The sequence below is a fragment of the Aspergillus uvarum genome (assembly GCF_003184745.1).
Source record: "Aspergillus uvarum CBS 121591 unplaced genomic scaffold BO82scaffold_26, whole genome shotgun sequence".
Lineage (NCBI taxonomy): Eukaryota > Fungi > Ascomycota > Eurotiomycetes > Eurotiales > Aspergillaceae > Aspergillus > Aspergillus uvarum.
Genome location: NW_020291323.1, coordinates 328,194 through 341,105, shown reverse-complemented (window position 1 = coordinate 341,105; position 12,912 = coordinate 328,194). Strand labels below are relative to the sequence as shown.

General features: G+C 54.5%; 5 protein-coding genes across 5 annotated transcripts; 4 read left to right on the top strand and 1 right to left on the bottom strand.

Annotated features, from left to right (window-relative positions):
- The first annotated feature begins 327 nt into the window (after positions 1 to 327).
- BO82DRAFT_354349 (FAD-dependent oxidoreductase) lies at positions 328 to 2,042 on the top strand. Its single transcript, XM_025635182.1, has 3 exons — positions 328 to 1,035; positions 1,093 to 1,490; positions 1,544 to 2,042. Exons 1-3 carry the CDS (start codon positions 655 to 657, stop codon positions 1,830 to 1,832), a joined length of 1,068 nt encoding a protein of 355 aa, XP_025492094.1. The 5' UTR covers positions 328 to 654; the 3' UTR covers positions 1,833 to 2,042.
- A 588-nt stretch (positions 2,043 to 2,630) lies between these two features.
- Positions 2,631 to 6,117, top strand: ireA (bifunctional endoribonuclease/protein kinase IRE1). Its single transcript, XM_025635181.1, has one exon. The coding sequence runs from the start codon at positions 2,899 to 2,901 to the stop codon at positions 5,923 to 5,925; it is 3,027 nt and encodes a 1,008-aa protein (XP_025492093.1). The 5' UTR covers positions 2,631 to 2,898; the 3' UTR covers positions 5,926 to 6,117.
- Positions 6,118 to 7,035: 918 nt separating this feature from the next.
- Positions 7,036 to 7,962, bottom strand: BO82DRAFT_402108 (ankyrin repeat domain-containing protein; the record flags this gene model as incomplete). Its single annotated transcript, XM_025639301.1, has 3 exons — positions 7,036 to 7,446; positions 7,506 to 7,724; positions 7,801 to 7,962. 3 exons carry the CDS (start codon positions 7,960 to 7,962, stop codon positions 7,036 to 7,038), a joined length of 792 nt encoding a protein of 263 aa, XP_025492092.1.
- Positions 7,963 to 9,705: 1,743 nt separating this feature from the next.
- Positions 9,706 to 11,566, top strand: BO82DRAFT_283386 (isocitrate lyase 1; the record flags this gene model as incomplete). Its single annotated transcript, XM_025631415.1, has 5 exons — positions 9,706 to 9,909; positions 9,981 to 10,136; positions 10,191 to 10,533; positions 10,588 to 11,140; positions 11,206 to 11,566. 5 exons carry the CDS (start codon positions 9,706 to 9,708, stop codon positions 11,564 to 11,566), a joined length of 1,617 nt encoding a protein of 538 aa, XP_025492091.1.
- Positions 11,567 to 11,934: 368 nt separating this feature from the next.
- On the top strand, positions 11,935 to 12,839 carry BO82DRAFT_354345 (YggS family pyridoxal phosphate enzyme; the record flags this gene model as incomplete). Its single annotated transcript, XM_025635180.1, has 1 exon — positions 11,935 to 12,839. Exon 1 carries the CDS (start codon positions 12,022 to 12,024, stop codon positions 12,835 to 12,837), a length of 816 nt encoding a protein of 271 aa, XP_025492090.1. The 5' UTR covers positions 11,935 to 12,021.
- Between the last annotated feature and the right edge of the window lie 73 nt (positions 12,840 to 12,912).

Genomic DNA, 12,912 nt, shown 5'->3' with positions numbered 1-12,912 from the left:
GCTCCCCACTTGTCGGGAGTGGCCGCGTGTGCAATCCTCCTGTTGCGGGCATGGCATTCTATCTGTAGCAACACGCCCTATCAGCGTTGTCGATGCCTTCGTTGCTGACGAGGCCTCGATTGACTATCGCATAGCGCAGTCTTAGCCATCGACCTGAGTAGGCGAAGGAGGAACGACTGTTAGCAGGATCGGGATAAAAGGGTGCTTGCCAGCAGCGGCTGGACCCGACGGGCGGGTCGAACCGCCTGTCGCACTCCTCTATCTGGGCGCTTCCATCCGAATGCCCACCGCCGCAACCAGAGATACTGCCTTTTTTCATGAGGCCATGTTATCATACTTCGGCGGGTCTGTCCGACAAATGCATTCGCCGAATTATTATATATGCTGTCGAGTCCTCTGCTATGATTCTCATGGGTTTGTTCAGTATGAGCTAGCCTCGCCACTGCTCTTCGCCACGTGTGATTAAGCAGTACGAGATTCTTTCTCGTAGAGTTGCACTGTACCTTGGATCCGTCTTGACGAAGGTCCCCTCGCTCAATCTTGCTTATACCACCTTTTCCTCAACTCTTTGACGAAGCCAGCGTCGGCTGGGTCGGACAGCCAAACCTCCACGAACTTATGGTAGTGCACAAGATCCTCGCATCCTTGGGCAAGATGGGCCAACTCCATGACTCCTCGAGTGGCTCAAATGTCCCCTTCCCGCAGCGTCCCGTAATCATCCTTGGAGCTGGAATCATCGGTTGCGCCACGGCGAGACTGCTCTTGCAAAATGGTTTCCGGGTAGTGTTGGTGGCAGAATATCTCCCAGGCGATCAAAGCATATGGTATGCATCCGCCTGGGCGGGTGCAGCATGGCACGCAGCAGGGGGCATCAGTCCCGAATATCAATACATTCAAGCCGTCACTCACCGCCATTTGCTTCGAATGGCACAGGAAGAACCTGACTCGGGTGTTTGCATCGTCGACTCATATGAATACCTCGAACAACCTCCTTCGGAGAACTCATCGGCATGGGGCAAAACTGTGCTCTCCAAGGTAGGATAGATATCACTTAGCATACCCCTGCAATTGCTTTAGCTGACCCCGCGCCAGTGGCGTGATCTGCAACCAGGAGAATATCCTTCTGAGTTCAGCTGTGGCTGGCGCTATGAGACTCTTGTGACCGATCCGACGATCCACATGCCCTACCTGGGTAAGAAAATCACCGAGCTGGGTGGCCAGTTCATCCGCAAGCGGGTTGAGTCTCTTGAGGAACTGCATCACATGTTTCCCGAGTCCAGCATTTTCATCAATGCCAGTGGGGTTGGGAGCCAGACCCTCAAGGATGTCCGGGACGATCGGTGCTTCCCTGAACGAGGCCAAAACGTCTTCTACAAGACGGACAACTGCCGGACTATGTACTTCCGGAACGGACAGGAATACACCTATGTCATCCCTCGTCCTATGTCGCACGGTGTGGTCCTCGGCGGCGTGAAACAAGCAGATAGCCTGTAAGCATGGTTTGATGTTCGGTCTGCGAAACTAGAATGCTGACTCTTTGCAGCGCGCCAGAGATCGATATGGAGATTGCTCGAGATGAGATTGCGCGGGCGCATCGACTCGCGCCGGACATTGTCCCGGAGTCGCCCTCTGAGGAGGCCCTCAGCTATATTGTCGGAATCCGACCGTCGCGACGAGGAGGTTTCCGCCTGGATTCTGAGCGGCATGGAAATCGGGTAGTTCTGTCAGCCTATGGCTTTGCGGGTGGTGGCTATGCCTTTTCGTACGGCATCGCTGATGCACTGGTTAAGATGGTAGAAAGTGCCGAGAAAGATCAGGTTTTACTTGGATGATCGTCGTCTTATCGGCAGATGGATGATTGTTAATGCCCGCACCGTTTGCTCCTTAGCGCGATATGTTGTTCTTTTAAGACCCAGAATTGATTGAAGTGTGGAGTGCTCCGGATGGCACCACTGAGACAAAGCAATCAGAAATTTAGACCTCCTGAAGGAAAACCTGGATGAAGAGCGACCCTGCAACTGGGGCTAATCTATGGACAGAATGTCTTACGTCTCTCAGACTGTCATTATCTCGATTACATTGACTTAATTTCGGATGGAATCATGTAGAAAGGTAAGCACCGAATTTTTTCACTCCTAGACGCTGCGCCTCTTGTGTTATGTGTAGGTAGGTAAGGTACCTAGGTTAGGGTAACTAACTAATACTAGGTAGTTGGCGTGATAGCACTAGATCAGGTTTCTTTTGGCCCCCTTAATCGGATTTGGTATCAGACAGAGACTCTAAGCCCAAATGAGTATCAATCTTCCGGACCGTGGAGCGGGCGGGCTAATCACCTCCACAAGTCCCATCAATTCCAATCCACACACTCTGCCGTTCTAGGGCTGACGGGCCGGTCGGGGCTGGGATGCTGGGAGGCAATGCAAATGGCGCAAACGCGTCAGCAACCGCCCAGCCGTAACAAACAAGCAGTTGTGCATCACGTGCCCACCCCCAGGCGGCAGCTAAAGTTAACTTACTTACTGTTCGCTGCGGGCATTCCAGCCAGATCCGTTTCTCCCTCCCTCCCTCCCCTTCCCGCCCTGTCATCCAATGCATCCACTCAATTCCTCCTTCTTCTTTTCAATAATCCTCCCCCCCCTCCTCGTTTCTCCCTGTCTTTGAATCTCCCTTTCTTTCTCATCATCATCTTTTCTTTTTTTTTTCTTTTTTTCCCCATCTCATCCCATTCTTATTTCTCTTTCCTCTGCATTTCTCCCACCTCTTTGAGGCCAGCTTCGACTCATGACACCCTCCGTGTCATTACACCCTTTCTAATCCTCCCACTCTCGTCTACACAAACCCTCCCCCCCCCCCACAATTCCCCAAATCCATTCCCTATCATCATAGGAGTTTCTCAGCATGCGGTGGCGGCTGCCTGGCGCCCAGTCGACCCTTCCTTCCAGTGTCGCACTTCTCCTGCTTCCTGTTCTTGTTACTCCGCAGCAGTGGCAACAACAACAACGACATTCTCAACAGCAATATGACCTTCCTTCCACCGTTTCCGTCCTGCAACAGTCCCACGGACCTCCAGCGGGACGCAATCCTTCATACGTCTCGGATGTGAAGTCCAACGATGTGAGCGCCCTTGCAACCATGGCTCTGGCGGGCTCTAGCCGCGCCGTTCGAGCCCCTCCTGCCCAAGTCAGCAGCAGCTCTTCCGCTGGTCTGGCTCCGCAGCTTCACGCGCGGTCTTTGCAGGACTGGAAGGTTGAGGACTTTGTCCTTCTGGCGACCGTCGACGGTTCTATTCACGCTCGTGACCGCAAAACCGGTGCGGCTCGCTGGGCCTTGGAGGTCCCCAGTAGTCCTACCGTCGAAAGTATTTACCACCGATCGAACCGCTCGAGCTTTGATCGACAACAACCGGAGGACGACTTTATCTGGATAGTGGAGCCGAGTCAGGGCGGTAGCCTCTACATCTACAGCCCTGGCCCGGATGCAGGCTTACAAAAACTCGGGTTGACGGTGAAGGAACTTGTGGATGAGACACCTTATTCAGGGGACGACCCCGCCGTTACTTACACGGCACGGAAGGAGACAACTCTGTACACCATCGATGCAAGATCAGGGACTATTCTCCGGGTGTTCAGCTCCCGCGGTCCTGTCTCATCGGGCCAGGAATGTCGAAAGGTCGATGGTCTGGATGGGGATGCAGAGGAGTGCGAGACCCCTTCTGGCACCTTGGTGCTTGGTCGAATAGAATACACTGTAGCGATACAAAACACGGAGACGGGCGATCCCATTTGCACGTTAAAATACTCCGAGTGGACGGCCAACAATCGTGACATTGACCTCCAGAGTCAATATGTGAACACAATGGACCAAAGCTTCATTTACAGCATGCATGATGGCGTGGTCTTGGGATTCGATCACTCTGAGATGGATCGCCCCCGCTACACTCAACGTTTCTCGAGTCCCGTCATCCGAGTCTTCGACGTGGCTCGTCCGGTGGGCAGTGACTCGCCTGATCAGCCCACGCCGCTAGTTCTTCTCTCGCAACCTTCACAACCTCCTGATCCTGATTATGGATCGATCGATGATCGCGATTCACGCGTCTTTATCGATTGCACCGAGGCCGGTGGCTGGTATGCGATGTCAGAGGAGACGTACCCCCTTGTGACTGGGAGAGCCAAGATGGCACAATGTTACAAGAAAGATTATCTCCGCCACGGGCAGCCGTTGACGAGTTTGACCACAAGTCAACAGCAGGATGCCTTGGCCGGAGTACACTCCCTCCATGCTCCTCGTGTCATTCGCCGCCACATTCCAAGCATCTCGGGACCTTCGTCTGCAGACTTCTCCAACGATACCCCTCCTCGAGGGATCGTCCACAGTTCGTCCGAAATAGCCTTGCCGCCTGCTCTTCGACACAGTACCATCATCCGCAAGGGCTGGGATAATGCGGTCGACATCTTCGTCACGCTTCTGCTGTTGTTCTTCGGCACCTTCATCTGGTTCAATTCGCATCATATCCAGGAACTGGCCAAACAGAAGTTGGACTTGAAAAACATTATTGTGTCGTACGGGCAGCCATCGCTCTCGACGCCGTCGACGCCAGTCATCGATGGCCCTCATATCAAGCGAGAGGTTGACGAAACCGGGTCACCAGAGGTCATGGTTGACGTGAGCGTTTCCGAGGAGCAACAGTCCGCCGGTGATATGACCCCCAAGCCCAAGAAAACCGTCAGCACCTTGGCGCCTGATACAACTCCTCGAGTACGCATTCGCGAGCCATCTCAAGGACCCGACGCTGATGACGATGTCGAAGACTTCAACCTTCAGGAATCTGAAAAAGGTGACGGAGAGAAGCCGAAGAAGAAGGCTCGCCGTGGACGCCGTGGCGGAAAGAATCATAGACGTGGCAAGAAGCCCACTGAAGGCGAGGCCAATGAGCAGGCAGATCGCGTTGTAGAGGAAGTGAACAATTTCCAACCCCAGTCACGCCTGGAACCTGACATTCAACTGACTCGGACTGTGTCGAACGAGATTACTCAAATGGATGGTGTACTTCAGATTGGTCGTCTCAAAGTCTTCACCGACGTGGTGCTAGGACATGGAAGCCATGGCACTGTCGTTTACCGGGGATCATTCGATGGCCGAGATGTAGCTGTGAAGCGTATGTTGGTCGAGTTTTACGACATTGCATCGCATGAAGTCAGCCTGTTGCAAGAAAGTGATGACCACGGTAATGTCATTCGGTATTACTGTCGGGAACAGGCAGCCGGATTCCTCTACATTGCCCTGGAGCTCTGCCCAGCCTCGCTGCAGGACGTTGTCGAACGTCCGGGTGACTTTCCCCAATTGGTTCAAGGTGGCATGGACATGCCCGACGTTTTGCGCCAGATCATTGCGGGTGTTCGGTACCTTCATTCTCTCAAAATTGTTCATCGGGATCTGAAACCGCAAAACATCTTGGCCGCCATGCCTCGTGGTCGCACGGGCCTGAGCTCGCTGCGGTTGCTGATCTCCGATTTTGGCTTGTGTAAGAAATTGGAGGATAATCAAAGCTCATTCCGCGCGACTACAGCACATGCGGCCGGTACCTCCGGTTGGCGAGCACCGGAGCTTTTGATGGATGAGGACATGACTCCGGCCATGATGAGCACCGAGTCTCAGCACACTGAATCTTCCGAGCCCGCTGTAGTCGATCCTCAAACGAACCGTCGAGCGACCCGGGCTATCGACATCTTCTCCTTGGGCTGCGTCTTCTATTACGTCTTGACCAGGGGCTGCCATCCGTTTGACAAGAATGGGAAATTCATGCGGGAGGCCAATATTGTCAAAGGCAATTACAATCTGGATGAGCTTCAGCGGCTAGGGGAATATGCCTTCGAGGCGGAAGACCTGATCCAATCGATGTTGGCCCTGGACCCACGCAAACGGTAAGTTACAGTTATTTGATTGTCTCTCCGCTGCTAGCAAGTCTAATCCAGTTCCAGACCCGACGCGAGCGCCGTTCTGACTCATCCGTTCTTCTGGCCACCCTCCGACCGCCTCAGCTTCCTGTGCGACGTCTCGGATCATTTCGAGTTCGAGCCACGTGACCCTCCGTCCGATGCCCTTCTTTGTTTGGAGTCCGTCGCCTCGCGTGTGATGGGTCCAGACATGGACTTTCTTCGCCTGTTACCCCGCGATTTCAAGGAAAACCTGGGCAAGCAGCGTAAATATACTGGGTCTAAAGTTCTCGATCTTCTGCGGGCCCTGCGCAACAAGCGCAACCACTACAACGACATGCCCGAACACCTAAAGGCGCACATTGGTGGGCTACCGGAAGGTTACTTGAACTTCTGGACTGTGCGATTTCCCAGTTTACTGATGAGCTGTCACTCGGTTATTGTGGAGCTGAAGTTGACTCGGATTGACCGGTTCAAGCGATACTTCACCCCGGTGGAGTAAAAGTGCAGCGTTGTGCATATGGATACTAGAAGTTCGAGGACATATCTTGAAAATAGTTGACTAAAAGTATTTGGAATATATTTTCTCTTGATTTGGAAGGTTTTGACTACTCAGCGCCTTGATTCTATTGTGGGAGCGCGTTGAACCGTGTTGACTGTTGGCATAGAGCGTTTAGAGCGTTTGTCGAAGAAATTGCTCTTTTAGTAGTGTGATCTGGGAAGAAAGCCGACTCCCGCCAGATTGCTGTCGCATGTCCAAGAGCGCGGCTGGTATGAGTCATTTTATTGATGCCGAAGCACGCGACTGAGAGGCGGGACTGCTCGCGTGAGACCAAAGCACTTTCACATGCCATTTCTCCGGTGCTCCGCATGCCTCACAGCTCCGCTTGACAAGATTCTCCGTCACGCAGCCGAAACGGGTCGCATGCATCAGAGGACATTCATCTCCGGGTCTGCCCCTGCCGCACCCCGCAGTCTCGGGTAGACCAGTTGTACGGTACATAACTACCTGTACTTGGATCTAGGTGGCGATTGCCAGAAATCATGTGACTTTCGATGCCACACGCCCTCTTAAGGTATTCAAGAGACTTCAACATGATGCCTATCCCAGCGTCCAATCCCGTGCCAGGCGCACCCCGAAGCCGTAATGCTTGTCGATCAATTCCTGCCGCGCCTCTCGTGTAGGAGCCTCTAGGAACATCGCCGGCGACACCCACAGCCGGGTCATGATCCGCGGATTGGCGCCCGCACCGCGCAGGAGCTGGGTCATTCTCTCGTTGTTTTTCAGGATCGCCTGCATCATGGGGGTTTTGCCGCCGGGGTGCAAGGTAAGATCAGGATTGACACGCGGATCTGTCAACAGAATAGCCGCGAGATCTTCGTCGTTGTTTGCTACCGCTAAACCATGAGCGGTCCGGTTTCGATAAATCCGGATCGGATCGATCTCGTCTCGGTTGACCACCAGCCGGAGGAGCTCGGGCTGTTGGTGAAGCACCGCACTGTGGAGCACGGGCTGGACGGTGGTGCGACTATCGGTGCCCAGAGAGGCGCCGCGCTCGAATAGCATGACACGATCTCGGCGTGGCCCTGCCGCGCGGCGGCGAGAAGTGCGGTCTCGCCCTGGTTGATGACCACGTCAAGCTCCAAGTCCGGCTGCCGAGGGTCGTCGTGGTAGGCGAGGAGAGTCCGGACGGCGGCCGTATGGCCACGGATGGCCGCCATGAACAGCGCAGTGCGGCCCGTGCTCTCTTGAAGGTTTGGGCTGGTCCCGTGGGCCAGAAGAAGCTCCGACTATCGGGGCGTGTCCGTGAGTTGCTGCGAGGAACAGGGCTGTGTATCGGTCCTTGTCAAACAAATTGAGGTCGACCCCGTATAGCAAGGCGGCGGATGCATTACGCCGGTACAGACACGGGGTAAGCAATTTGTAGATTCGGTGATTGATTCGAATGAATGCTGCAAGGTCGGCTTGCGTCTCAATATCTGATTCCACCTGCAGAAAAAATTCGTTAGGAAGCGTATTCAGAGACATTGTGCTTTGGCCATAGAAAGCATAAGATGTGATCGGCTAAGCGTTTACATTTCTGGTACGACGGAGTCAGTTCCCAATGGCAGGTGGCAGGTGAATTCCTGAGTGGACGAACCAACGAGCGTGTAGCTAGGCTGGCACAAGGTCGAATGTGTAACAGGGTGTGGCCTCAGGGCTGTCTTGCTGCGTTGAGAAGATCACCGATGGCCCAGCAACGGCAGAATGTCCCAAGGTATGGTATACTGCCTTAAGCATTGAATCGATTGCGTGCGTACCACCAATATCATTGGTCGCTGTCCTTGTCTTCACTAGCCCGTTTGCCAAGTAAATCTGATCTCAGTTTATCTCAGGCCATAATTGAACCTCTCTCCTTTACTTCTAGGATTCGTTTGGGCATGAAAGGATTCTCAAACATGTTGGAATCGAGCACATTACCCAAGAACATGAAAGACAAGCGAAAGTAACTTGAGTAAATTTTAAGTAAATTCGGAGTGGGATATTTATGCTTGTTTATACTACTAAAGACTACTACCTTGTACATAAAACATGGAATACGTTTCTATTTGAATCCCACTGTTGCTAGCCTGGATCCGATGAGGTATTTTTTCCGTGATTCATCACGAACTAAGCAAGTACCTCAGTGGATCGCATCAAACAATGTCGTGGACATCGTGGGATCACGGGAGGAAGCTCCTTGAATACCCGAAGGTGCTTATCGTGGTCGTCGAATATGCAGGCCGTCGATGTCGATCTGGACGAGTCAGAGGATCTGGCTGGCTGTGGCCGGCGAGAGGCAGTCGGGACCGAGGTTAAGTTCTCGTATTGATGCCTGCAGCTTCGGGCTGTAATACGCGTATGGTATGGTAAGCTGATACCCTCCCCTCCCCCCCCGGAAGCACATGCATCGACGTCATGGACTCCCCCGTATACTTCCTCTTCCACTTCCTCTTCCTCCCTCTCCCGAGCATCAACATTGAACAAGACACTTTGCATGAAACGACAAGTCAAGCCAGTTCTGGCATTGTTCGATACACTCTTTAGGCCATCATTGATCTCCTCTACCATGCATACTTAAAAAGCCACGCTGTCCGACCCAAACGTGCCAAGGACCATCCATCGCCGCGGCGTGGCGACCGAATAATCGCCCCGGAAATGCCTCAGGCCCGGGGGAAGGTGGAGGGTCTCCCCTTAGACCGAGGATCTTCAGCAGAACGTGATCCTCTCTCCCGAACCTCATCCACCAACCACTCAGCTTGCTCCTTGGCTCCGACCATGGCCTGTGAATCTGGGACACGGTTAACCTAATTCACCTAATTCCTGTCCACCCTGTCCACCTCTCCAGTTCCCCAGTTTTCGAGACATGCCCGGGTGCGTCTGCTCGACCACCCTTTTTGTCCCGCTGATCCGAACGTTTACCGACGACTGGCCCAAAGTCAATGACTCTGACGCACCGACTATGGCGCGTGTGCATCTGCTGGTCTTTAAATATCGGCCCTTTGGCTCGTGATTGCCAGGGAGGATTGAAGCTCGTTTGTTCCAGTACTTTAACCCTTCTCTTACCCTCCGGTTACCTCTTTGCCTTCCGGATTCTCCACTCCAATTTGACTTTCGTTCTTCTTGCTTGTCTTACTTTCCCTGGTCACGGTTCTTATAGATCGGTAGACTGGCTATACTGTATACACTGCCTCGGCTTGCTTCCTGATTCCCTCCTGTTGCCCTCGCACCACCCCTCCCGTCTCACACATCATGGGTCTGCACGAAGACGAAGACCAGAAGTATCTGGAAGACGTCCAAGCCGTCAACGCTTGGTGGAAGGATTCCCGATGGAGACATACCAAGCGCCCTTTCACTGCTGAGCAGATTGTGGCGAAGCGCGGAAACCTGACGATCGACTACCCATCCAATGTGCAAGCCAAGAAGCTCTGGAAGATCTTGGAGAGCAATTTTGAGGTTAGTCGAGACCTAAGGAGGGGGTGGAAGTGAAATGAAGCTGAAGCTAACCATTCTCGTCGTGCTCGCAGAACAAAGTGGCCAGTTTCACCTATGGCTGTCTCGACCCCACGATGGTCACCCAGATGGCCAAATACCTCGACACTGTCTACGTATCGGGCTGGCAAAGCTCTTCCACTGCCTCTTCTACCGACGAGCCCTCCCCGGACTTGGCGGATTATCCTATGGTAGGTTTGGAACATATGGAGATGGCTTGTTCCCGTGCTGACATGAGCTACCAGAACACTGTCCCCAATAAGGTCAACCACCTCTTCATGGCCCAATTGTTCCACGACCGGAAACAACGCGAGGAGCGCATTACCACCCCCAAAGAGCAGCGCCACAAGGTGGCCAACGTCGACTACCTGCGGCCCATCATCGCGGACGCCGACACTGGCCATGGTGGTTTGACTGCGGTGATGAAGCTGACCAAGCTGTTCGTCGAACGGGGTGCGGCTGGTATCCACATTGAGGACCAGGCACCAGGCACCAAGAAGTGTGGCCACATGGCCGGTAAGGTGTTGGTGCCTATTAGCGAGCACATCAACCGCTTGGTTGCCATTCGTGCGCAGGCCGATATCATGGGTACGTATCAGTCTCGCATCTCTGATAAAACTGGACTAACGGCGAGCAACGCAGGCACGGATCTCCTGGCCATTGCCCGAACGGACTCGGAAGCCGCCACCCTCATCACATCCACCATCGACTACCGGGATCACGGCTTCATCATCGGTTCCACCAATCCCAAGCTGCAGCCTCTCAACGACCTGATGGTCGCTGCCGAGCAAGCCGGCAAGTCGGGCAATGACCTGCAGGCGATCGAGGACCAATGGACCGCTCAAGCTGGCTTGAAGCTGTTCGACGAGGCCGTCCTCGACGCGATCCACCAGGGCTCGCACAGCAACAAGCAAGCCGTGGCCGAGGACTACCTGCGCAAGGTCAAGGGCAAGAGTAACAGCGAGGCTCGCGCCCTCGCCAAGAGCATCACCGGCGTCGACATCCACTGGGACTGGGATGCGCCGCGGACCCGCGAGGGCTTCTACCGGTACAAGGGCGGCACCCAGTGTGCGGTTAACCGGGCGGTCGCCTACGCCCCGTTCGCGGATCTCATCTGGATGGAGAGTAAGCTTCCGGACTACGCGCAGGCGAAGGAGTTCGCCGATGGGGTGCACGCCGTGTGGCCCGAGCAGAAGTACGTTGTCCTTTACCCACATCCTTTCTTGTTGATCGAGGTGTGCTAACGATGAAACTGTATAGACTCGCATACAACCTTTCCCCTTCGTTCAACTGGAAGAAGGCGATGCCCCGCGACGAGCAGGAAACCTACATCAAACGCCTGGGGGCCCTGGGATACTGCTGGCAGTTCATCACCCTGGCCGGGCTGCACACCACGGCGCTGATTACGGACCAGTTTGCCAAGGCATACGCTCAGCATGGCATGCGCGCGTACGGCGAGCTGGTGCAGGAGCCCGAGATCGAGCAGGGCGTCGACGTGGTGACGCATCAGAAGTGGAGCGGCGCCAATTATATCGATAATATGCTGAAGATGGTAACGGGCGGTATCAGCAGCACCGCGGCGATGGGTAAGGGTGTGACGGAGGATCAGTTCAAGCATTGAGGGGATGGAGTCGTGTAATGGATGGTAAGATTGAGTCTTGCAAGAGTTGTAGATACCTTTTGGCAGTTCATAGTTTCGAGCATTCATAATATATTCTGACTGAGATCTTTTGCACTGAAGTCTAAAGTGTCATGTGGATATCTGAGGCCTACAGTGTGATAGAATCACTTTCATTTATCAAAACTATACACCCTCTTAACACAATGACTTCTCTCATCGCGTGCACAGCTAATACACCATCTCAATGGTATAGACCTCCTTATCACGTGCACTATACGGAAAAATGCCGCTGACTCATCTCCGAGCGGGGCATCATCACCACTACCACATCTTCTCCAAATATCACCACCAACTTAACTTACTCCCCTCTCTCTTCGAGAAGCCACCAAGAATCACTCAAACAAAAACCCCGATCACCGGCCCTCAGGCCCTCAAACCCCAGCAATACTACCAAAATGGCCAGCCCTTTAACAGCCACCCCCTCCCGCACCGCCACCCTCCTCAGCAACCTCACCACCGTCTCCCTCCGCATCACCACCGCCGCCAGCACCACCTCCTCCCAACCCAGAGAACCGCGCCTCGTGGCCGTCTCCAAACTCAAACCCGCCTCCGACATCCTCGCCCTGCACACGGCGCCCCCCACCGGCGCCGGCCACCAGCACTTCGGCGAGAACTACCAACAAGAGCTCCTCGAGAAATCGCGGCTCCTGCCGGGGAGTATCAAATGGCACTTTATCGGCGGCCTGCAGTCGAACAAATGCGTGACGCTGGCGCGGGAGGTGCGCGGCCTGTGGGCCGTCGAGAGCGTGGACAGCAAGAAGAAAGCCGGGCTCCTGAACCGGGGGTGGGGCGAGCGGGCGCCGGCGCTGCGGGCGGAGGACCATGAGGAGCGGTTGCGCGTGTTCGTGCAGGTCAATACCTCCGGCGAGGTGGAGAAGTCCGGAGTGGAGCCCGGCAGTGAGGCGGTCGAGCTTTGTCGGTACATTCGGGAGGAGTGTCCGCGCCTGAAGTTGGCGGGGGTGATGACTATTGGGGCGATTGCGAGGAGTCGGGCCGTTAAGGCGGGGGAGGAGAATGTGGATTTTGTGGAGTTGACCCGGGTAAGGGATGAGGTTGTACAGGTGTTGGGGTTGCAAAAGGAAGGGTTGGAGTTGAGTATGGGGATGAGTGAGGATTTTGAGGGGGCGATAAGGCTGGGTAGTGATCAGGTGCGCGTGGGGACGGGGATCTTTGGCGAGAGGCCGCCCAGGGAGGAGGCGAGGGTTGTTTAGCGGGTTGCTGTGGGGGGGGTGTATGATAGAGGGATATGGGGGTATGGATATAGATGTGTGCTGGGTCGGCTGTAA